We start from the raw sequence: 10,854 nt of genomic DNA on the forward strand, positions 1-10,854 counted from the left end.
ACGTTGTTAAGTATATCCACTCAAGGAAGGAATTTAGCAGCAGTAGCAACAAAGAGGGTTTCGATCTGATTAGGTTTCTAACAAGAAGGAACGCAACATGGAGACTAAAGGGAGAACTGATTAAAGACAAGGAATTGGAAAGTTTCCATGCGAAGATTCATGTCTATGAAAGGAGGAAGCAAAAGCAGTGGTGTGAAACAGCTGGTTCAACAAGTGTAAAGCTATCATCAATGCAGATTGATCCAAAGTAACAAAATCACTCGAGGAATGTATAAGTGTTTACATATGAGAAAAAGTTCATATTTAACAGCTGAAAAATCGAGTTCAAATTGAGACAGAGAAAACATTAAGAGGAAGAGGAGCTTTTGGATTTTCATCAAATTGAATTCAGTCTCTGTCACTGTTACTATGCATTAAGTAATATTGATGCTGTGAGTCATGAAGATAGAGTGAAGAACATATATGACATGATGTTATGCATACAAGCATTCCTTACATAAACTTACTTGGATTATTATTAGATAGAACTATGATGTTATTTTAACTTCTCTATTGTTCATACAACCCTCATAACTGGTGCGAATATATCTTTTTTTCGTAATTTTAATAAGTTCAATTAGGATGCTCTATTCTCATGTTATCTCTGTAGGACTTTCCTTCAAGTTTTCGAGCAAAGAAGTCCTTAAAATACTGATCAACTCTTATACTCTTGAACTGTGGTGGTGTTTGATCAGTTATCAAACGTGCTGAAGGACCTATGACAGCATCTTCTCTAGGGCTATAGAATGTAGCAAATGAAAGTCTTTCCTTCTCAGAATTCACTATTGCTCGATGCTCAACACTCCGATATGTTCCATTCGTAATAATCTATGCCATATAAACCATGCCAAATTGAAACTAAATCTTAGTAGGATATATATAGACCACATGTACAAAAATGGAAACAATCATTTCAATTATTATGAGCGAAATATTCTGTGATGTTAATATATATCCGCCAAAAGTCCTTGTAATGTTAATATATATATATATATATATATATATATATATATATATATATATATATATATAAATGAATGAATAATTTACCTCCATTATGTCACCGACGTTGACAACAAAGGCATTAGGTATGGGTTTAACAGGAATCCACATGCCATTTTTTCTTATCTGCAACCCTTCTACTTGATTGACCTGTAAGAGGATTGTTAGAGCTACTGCATCTGAATGATTTGTNAAACCAATGACCTTTTCTGGTTGAGGAAAAGGAGGGTAATANTTCATCCTCATCATTTGTATCCCATCTTCAAATAATTCTCTCATTTCCCTTTCTTCTATCTCCAAAGCTTTTCCCATTTGCCCAATTATGATCATGGCCAGATCTTTCATTTTCTGTGAGTATAGTTCTAGAGTGTCTCTGCACATCATAGACAAACAGGAGTACTCTAACATAAAACAAAATGCATACATTTAATACATACACAAAAAGTGTGAGAAAATATAAAAGTAGAACCTGAAAGGGAGATAGAGTTGTGGAAATAAGTGGGGCACTCTGGATTTGGTAGGAAGGGTGATCATATAGAACATATCATTCCAATCAAGATTTTGATCTTCACTCACAACAAATAATTGCCCAAAACCCTCCATAGTNTCTGAACTCTGCCAAAACTTTTTCTTTTCTGATATTGGAAGGTTGAAAAATTCCTTAATCTCCAACTTTATTTCATCCACCAAAGAAGAGCTCACGCCATGGTTTATAATCTAAAAACATATTAAAATTCAAATCCAGTCCATTAACCGATTGAGATTATTCAGTGATACATTTCAAATAAATTGAAGAATAAAAAGAGAATATTGAACTAACCTGGAAGAATCCCCATTCTTTGCAAGCAAGGTGAAGCCTAATCAATTCCGAACTTCCAGATTCTTGAGAAAGCAATTTCTGGATGTCAATGACTGGAATCTGAAGGGTGGCATCAGATTCGTGAGAGATGAGCAGCGTTTGTTGTTGATGTTGAGGCTGAAAGTATCTTTGTGGAACATTAGATACACTCTCTTTAGACAACTCTTGAACTGATGGTACCAAGAGTGAACTTCCTGATTCCTTCAACAACTTTTCCATACACTTTCCCTCAAACAAACAACACACTTCCACTCTCTGCCTGAGATTTAGATCTATTCATGCCATTTCCAAATTAATTCAACCTTTACAAATAGAAAATTTTCATGGCGGCTGAATTCTAAATATGTAGAAAATTTGAGGTGATAGATGACTCTCACATCAACTTTTCCTTATTTAGAAATATCAGTACTATAACATTAAATATTTAGTCTAGTACTTGTTCTAAATATGTAGAAAATGTAGAAAATTACCAACCCGTAAATTCTTTGACAAAATGATTTTAAAGATATTCTTTTTAACAATACTTTTCCTGACAACCTTTTTATAAATATTTTTTTAAAAAAATTAAATAAATTAATAAAATAATAATACATGTTTTATTGTCAAAACTTATTAAAAAAATTATTAACATAGATCTTTTTAAAAATAATTATTTTAAATTTATTTCAAAGATAATATATGATTAATTGATAATATAAATTAAAAAAAGACATATTGGTGGATTTTGAAATTAATACTTTATACATTTTCAGTTTCGTTGTGATAATAAAAAAATAAAGTAAATAACTTATACTTTTGTTAACATTCTTACATTTTAATAATATTATTTTATTATAAATTTGTCGAAATTTTATAGTAATTATCTCAAAAACTCATATTATTGTGCATTATTAAAGTTACGTAGTGTAACATCCCAATAAATATATGTTGAAAATTATAATTATTTTAAGGAGTTAACAAGAACAATAATAAAGAACAGTGGAGAATAAGCACTTAAAGAGAAATGAATATGAAATATCATATAAAATTTTAAAACTGTACAAGAAACTAACAGTCTGATAGAATTTATAAGTTTAGACCGAACGGTTAAGAGTTCACTTAGACCAAACGATAATACGTACAAAAGAGACTATACCGAACGATCATACAAAAATAATATACATTGAATGGTTATCTACACTATAAAAAAACCTAGTCTATGGACCGGATGGTCCTACACTATCTTCAGGTTGTTGGTCAACAGGGCGTCCTCCAAGGAATCTTCAATAACACCTTCTGCTCACATCTAATGGATGATCATTGTTGTGAAGAGAATAACCAATCGGACAAATACCGAACGACAAAACAAACATGACAGGAAAAACAAGGGTAAGCTTATGAAATTTAATTAATCCAAACTCACATACATTTAAACATCACAGTAGCATGACCAAACAACATTTCAATTATACAATCATCATACAAGTACTGGCATTCATACATCAACTACCACCCGAAGTTAGTCCTAAAACAACCATCTGGTCTTATGATCACGGACCTCCTGCCATTCCCACACATGACCATGTTCATACTTTACCAATCATCATCCATCATGAGACATTCCCCCTTGGAATTCTCTTACATAACCATATAACCAAATTCAACCAAATAACAAACCATCATATTCAGAAACAATTTCCTATAAGGAATATGTAAATTTAGGGAACTGACCGAACAGTCAAACAAATGGGCAATTTCTTTGAAAGACCGAATACTATTTAAAATCGAACGTATAGAAGCTTAATCTGAGAATGAGGTTCAAAATTTAAGAATAATACCTTAGACAAATTATGGGTACTTAGACTGAGTACTTTAGAGCTTAGACCGAGTACTTTACAACTTTTTGGCCGAATGATTTAAAATCAAAGAAATTCTCTTCAATAAACCGAGTGTCCGTACAAGACCGAACACTTTCTGAAAGTTAAGTGTCAGTATAAGACCGAGCACTCTTCAAGGACAATAGCATTAATATAAAACCGAGTACTTTAAGGATTAAGTGTTAGTCTAAGACCGAACACTTTAAATGACCAATATGTATGACCGAGCACTCAATGAATGACCGAGTAGTTCAAATAACCGAACGCTCAGTGTATGACCAAACGTTTTAAACAGATGATAGATATATTCATATATATATATATATATATATATTAAATCACACAAGAAACTTTCAGAACTCACTGGGAAAGACTTAGACAAAGCAAAGTAGTAAAGAAGTCAATAAAAGCTTTTATAAGACTGATCGGTCATCAACTGATTCCCTATAGAGGGGATTAAGCCAAAATCGAACGTATTAGGGAAAACCGAACGGTCCTAATGACCCTCGGTTATAGTTACAGAATTCTACTAAGTTCAGCAGATTTATGACTAAATTTCATACCAGATAATCAAACATGCAATACACACAAACAACATACCATACTTCAAAAAAAAATATCAATCATATACTCATTAAATCATGTATCAATTCAAATCAAAAAGTCATAATTAAATCTTATAAGCTTCCCTCACCTCTAATTTCGGCTAGACTTCTAAGTCTTTGACAGCAACTACTTATAAGCTTCCCTTACTTCTAAGTCTTTGACAGCAACTAATTTCCAAAGTCTGATCGGTGAAAGACATCCATCATTGCATGAAATACACAAAATGAATTCAGAGAATGAATTTAACAAACACAAGCAAGCATGAAACGGCTCTTGCATGCAAGGAAGGTAAGGAATTTCAAAGGACAGGATTACTTACCGGTTCAAATGAAAATCTGATCGTTGCAAATGAAAGACCTTGTCACCGGGAGAAATTAATCTGAAAATAGTTTGGTGATCGGAGAAGAAGAAGAGTAAGAAAACTTAAAAAGAAGTTGCAGCAGTTCTAGAGAGAAAGAGGAGAAATGGAGGTTTTGGAAGATGAAGAGGAAAGGTTGCATGCAGAAAGTAGTACCAGATTTAAAATTTCACTTTAAGTACCGCCCTCAAAAACCGAGCAGCCCACTTCCTACCTTCCACCTCACATTCTCTTTGCTGTCACACAGTTACTGATGAGTGGAAAATTAAATGTACATAACTCCTTGTCTCCACTAACCTAGGAAAATAAATGGGACGTGACACCTATCACCCACTAACCTAGAAAAAATAAAAGGTTTATTACAGTATTATATAAAATTAAAATTTAAAAGTATAGTATTATTAATTTTGCATTTGTTATTCTCTGATTCAATATCACATTATTGAGTACGATGTTTATTGAATTTTGAAAGGTTTATCATACAGAAGTATTTTTTTTCTTTTTATTTCATGGTACTAAAACTATCCTAATAATACTAAATGCATAATAAACCTCTTCCATGCTTGAGCTGTAAAATGATAATAATCAACTTAATTATTCGTATGGTTATTCTTTGTCGTAATTTAGTTTCTTAAACAAAAAGTAAAAAAGTTACTGCATATATTGTAAAGAAATCAATGAAATAAGAAACATAAATTTACTCAGTTTCTATGTTTATCAAAGTAAAAAAAGTAAAAACGTTACTGCATATATTATTTGTCAAAAAAGTGTTAATAAAAGTTGAGAAAATTCGGTGAGAATGTGTTTAGAAGATTTAAATTTTATCCGTATGGTACTCTACTTGCATTGTTATAGATTTTTTTTTTCTTCCAAAATTATATCCTTTAATAAACAAATTGCAAAAAGAGCATGTGTATATAGATATAATTTTTAGTTCACCGCCATAATTTTGACTTGCATCTTAAAAAAACGTTAAATAATTTCATTAGTAAAAACTATTAAGTTGGTGTCTTTATTTTTATTTATCTTGATTTATATTTTAATTTGAAAAATTTAACATAATCAAATTGTTTTCACTAATGTGGTAAAAAAATGTCAGATATGGCTTTTTATTGGTTAAATATATCTTTTGGTCTTGATATTTGTGTCCAATTCTTAATTGGGTCTCATGTTTTTTTTTCCAATTGAATCTAAATATTTGTTAATTTGAGACAATAAAGTCCTTTCCGTTAACTTTTCACTGACGCTATCTAACTGTGATGACGTGGATCAGACATTAGTTGATCATTTTAAGTGATTCAATTATGTGGAAATTTTATTTAACTTAAAGGATGACATGGTAAAATTAAAAAGGGAATTAGGGATTTGGAAATCAGAAAGCGTTCTTCATCATTTCTTCACCCCAACGACTTTGTTATCAGAAACTATTTCTTCTTCTTCCCCCATTTTTCAAAATGGAAGACGACCATCAATGGGAGCTCTGCAACGACGACGACTTCATCTTCAAGCGCAAGCGCTGCCGCATCAACGCTCCACCGCCGCCAGAGGCTGACAAATCGGCAGCGGAAAACCTTCGGAGAGAGCGTAAGAAACAAACCCTATGAGCTCAAATCGGCTGACAAGAAGACCCCAACTATAGGAGACCCCAACTCTAGCCAAAGTTGAATGCTTGGGTTGATTATGAAGGTGGACCTAAGGTGATGGAAGTTAGGTTAAGGAAATGGGATGAACAAAAGCCTTCTGCTCAAATACCTGCATTACACATGGGGTGAAACACCCAATACTAGAATCAAATCCAAAAAAAGGAACCCTTCTTCTTCCTCTGTTTTCTGATTTAGACTTTTTTTCACATTTGGGGAGCATTGCTTTTCCTTTTTTAGTCTCTTTGGTCTAGCTTTGTTTTCGCAGGGAGGCGAGGGCTAGGTTCGGTGGCTCAGGCGCGACGCCTTTTCTTAGTTGTGGGTGCCACCGTGGCAGCGTCTCAACAATGTGAATATCAATGAACGTGGGTTTGCTCGTAGTGGTGGGGTCATGGAAACTTGCCCTTTCGAAGCAAACCGCGATGGTGACTGGTGGCGGGTTGAGTGTGAATCGCGTTACCGATCTTGCAAATTTAGGATTTTCTAAATTGGGAATTTGGGGATTAGTTTTTTTTTTTAATTTGGAAATTCTTGGGATTCTTGATTTTATAGTGTTTTGGGGTTTTTTCTGCATTTACGTTTTGATTCGCGTTTGGAGTGCGTTTCGTGGTTTATTCCTGATTATTGATGGCGGAATTTTGAGGGTTAGGGTTCAAAGTGGTTTTTTGTTTTTTTTTTCTTTTTTGGATTGGATTTTGGGTGTTTCACCCTGCATCTCGACTACTTCTAGCCGAGAGAGCGAAGACGATGGCGGTTGTCGGAATCAAGGCCTTGACGGGATTAGTCGCAATGATTGGAAGAAGAAAGTAAATAACACGTCATATAATTAAATAATATAAGATAATACAACGTCATATAACACTTATTAAAATACTTAATAACAAATTAAATAAAAAATTCCACCTATATAAGATTTACACAACTTCAGGAATTGTAAACGCCATCAATGAAAATGGAGAGGGCTTTATTGCGTCAAATTAACAAGTATTTGGATTCAATTGGGACAAAAAAATTACGAGGACCCAGTTGAAAATTAGACTCAAATACGAAGACCGACCAAAAAACATATTTAACCTTTTTTATTCTTTAATTATTTTTGATATATTTTTTTTTTAATTTTTTAAAAAATAAAAATATGTCATATATATTAAACTGATATCATTCCAAGTGACAGTGATAAGCTAATGACAATATCTTGTGTCATTATTATCATATTAAATGTTATTGTATTAATGCTAATTTAATCTTACATTTTTATTTTACCTCAATTCATTCTTAATTTTTTTTTTAAATTAAACAATTTTTTCATTTTCTAAATTGTAATGAATTTTCATTTTTAAATGTTATGTAAACAATTTATTAAAATTGATATTTTTATTAAATATAAAATATTAAATTTATTTATATTTATATTTTACATTAAATTGTTTTAAAGTTCTAAATAAAAAAATTCAAAATTAATGATAAACTTGTTTATCAATTTAATTTATAAAATAAAATAAATTTATCTACTTTTTCAATTTCTTAAAAAATTTAATACTAAACCGAGACCAAATAAATAAAGTTATCTGACACGATTTTAGTTTGATAAGTGAAAATTTTTTATTTTAAAAAAATTAAAAAAATTTTGAAAAAAAAGTCATTAAATGGGTCTAACACCTTTTTAAGAGTGTTAAGAGTGTGGACGTTACTCCTCCCCAGTTCCACCTTCTACCTCTCCAATTTTTTTAACTTTTCTTTAAATACAAAAATAACCTTTTTTTATTTTTTGTTTTTACTTTTTAAACCTTATTTACTAAGTTACCCTAATCTATCTAACTTTTTACTTCCTTACTTACTTCAGTCACACTTTCACAGATTCCATAGCAGCTCCACCTCCCTTGGATTCTCTCCCCACGCTAACTTTCATTTTCAAAACCTTTCCAACTCTCCCAGCCTCCTCGCAGTCCTCTCTTCCTCGTGGTGATTTTGGCTTTTCGTGAGTGCGGTGGAGCGGCGAGTGGCGGTGCGACGAGTGTGTGCGGCGGTGCGGCGCGGTGGTTGTTGGTTCGTTTGGTTTCTGGCTGCGGGTGTGTTGGGCAGTGCGGCGGTGTGTGTTGCGTTGCGGCCGATGTGTGCGGCAGTACAACACAGTGGTGGTTGTTGCTTCGTTCGTTTCGAGAGGTTAGTTTCTTTTTGTTTCTTCATTTTTTTTTAAATGTATGTAATATAATGTGTAGGATTGGATTGATTTCTGGCTATTGTTGATTTCTGGTCGATCTGTTGCTCTGTGTGGTCTGTTGCTCTGTTGAGGTGTAGGATTGAGTTTGAAGTTCAGGTTTCAAGGTAGCTTCTTTCTTGGCCTGACTCCAGGTCTTGCTTGTATGAAGAGGTGGAAATTTTATGTAAAATGTACTGTTTAAAACAATGCATTATACTCCTACTACTCTAGCTATATTATGTCTGGAATGCGTCCTCTATGGCAGTTCCATTTTGGTTTTCTCAAGACATTTTATTAAATGTACCGTTTATGTTCAAATTTTCAAGTTCGCTTCCATTTTCTGTAAAACATTGTTACAAATTTCATCAACGAAATCTATTTTTATGAAAAGGTGACAAATCCGACATTTTTTTATAAGCCAAATCCGACAAGTGGTTTATTAGAACATTTAAGGCCAAACCGATGTCGACATCTGTTGACAGATACCCATATCTGTTAAAGGTCTGATAGAGCACCACCATTGGAGTTAAAGGTCTGATAGAGCACCACCAATGGAAAGATATAATAATCGAACTTTGACGACAAATTCTTTCAAGCAATCTGAATGTCTCAATCACCACTTGACACCAAACAATAAAGAAAAATAGGAGAAAAGATTTATAGGAAGAAAGAGTAAAAGATGAAAGCATTTAGATATAAAGAGAATAAATAGGTTACATGGGGGTGAGTGAATGAAATCATAAAATTTTAACCCTAAATATTAATTTTTACTAAAGGATAAAATAGGAATAGAAAAAATAAAACAAAGGTTAAAAATGGAAGGGAGAGATGTAGGTAGCAAGTGGAGAGGTGCAGGGAGCAACGCCCTAGAAATGTTAGTACACAACAAACTAAAAAAGCCTAATTATATCAAAATTTTCAAAATAAAAATTAAATTGAAATAAATAAAAATAAGTAGACATATTTAATAGGTTCTTATAAAAATACGAATGTATCCTAAGTAAAATTAACTTCAATTCAGATTCTTAGAAATTGAATTATCGTCAAATTTTAAAAACTTTTAAGAATATGAAAAAAGATAAATCTGAATAATTAATTAATAAGTAAAAATTTTGTTATTAAATAAAAATAATAATTTAAATAATAAAATAAATTTGTGTTATTGAAAAGTGGAAATATTCATGTCTAATAAATAAATCAATTATTAAAATAAAAATATTATTAAAATTGAAAAGGAAGTTCATTGTAAACAATCAAGAAGAAAAATAAATATTTATATAGTTTTTTTGTGAATAGAGTTAATTAAGTTTAAAAAGTAATAAATACGTAGTATAAAAAATAATTACAAAAACATGAAACTTAGTGTTGGAATTCTTTACGGGACTAACTAGGAAAATAGGTCATTTATCAAATTTCAACTCATATTTAATTACATGATAAGCTATTGGAAATGTTTAAAATTCATCAATATGGTTTTCAACGAACGAGTTTAGACTCATCGGTAATATCTTTGACAGAAACAATTACTAATAATAAATATAGAACACTGATAATTATTAGTAGAATGATACGTTAATAATAATCGAGATCTACATTCATCAATAATTATCGATAATCTGTTAGTAATTATTATTGATTAATGTCTGTCAATAATTATTGACGAATATATATATATATATATATATATATATATATATATATATATATATATATATATATATATATATATTAATAATATGTGAAATAGATTCAAGTACACTAGGTAACATTTGTTTCTTAAATAATGATAGTTTGTCTACATTTCTTTTACAACATTTTAATCATTTTAATATCATTTATCTGTTATTTTATGATTATTTAAAATTACTTTACAATCAATAATAATAATCATAAACATCATGAATCAATCACAAAATGATATATAAATAGTATTAAAATGTTATAAAAAAATATTATCAAAATATTATTATTAGTGTTTGTTACGCCATTTGAACCTAGATAATCACAATACAATGAAAATTACAAAATTTAGATATATCCAAACATCAATCAAAGAATTCATTGATTAAAAGGAAGCCATGTCATAAAAAACTTAATATTATGTTATAAATACAAACTTATACAGGTGTTTTCAAATCCTATAATACATACATAAACTAATTAAATATCTAATAATCATCATACTTGTCATTAAAGTATTTTTCTTCTTCTCTTCTTTATGTTGTTAGTGCCGAAGAGGTGGTTGCACTAGGAAACGTGGTTGTTGGGTGGACTGAGAGAATTGGACCATAAGC

At 31.1% G+C, this 10,854-nt stretch overlaps 1 protein-coding gene across 1 annotated transcript; it reads right to left on the reverse strand.

The window, feature by feature from the left end:
• Positions 1-286: 286 nt before the first annotated feature.
• Positions 287-2,301, reverse strand: LOC106762016 (protein SRG1). Its single transcript, XM_014645692.2, has 4 exons — positions 1,862-2,301; positions 1,511-1,758; positions 1,090-1,414; positions 287-867 (listed from the first exon to the last, which is right to left on the reverse strand). Exons 1-4 carry the CDS (start codon positions 2,117-2,119, stop codon positions 613-615), a joined length of 1,086 nt encoding a protein of 361 aa, XP_014501178.1. The 5' UTR covers positions 2,120-2,301; the 3' UTR covers positions 287-612.
• Between the last annotated feature and the right edge of the window lie 8,553 nt (positions 2,302-10,854).

Source organism: Vigna radiata, chromosome 5, assembly GCF_000741045.1.
Source record: "Vigna radiata var. radiata cultivar VC1973A chromosome 5, Vradiata_ver6, whole genome shotgun sequence".
NCBI lineage: Eukaryota > Viridiplantae > Streptophyta > Magnoliopsida > Fabales > Fabaceae > Vigna > Vigna radiata.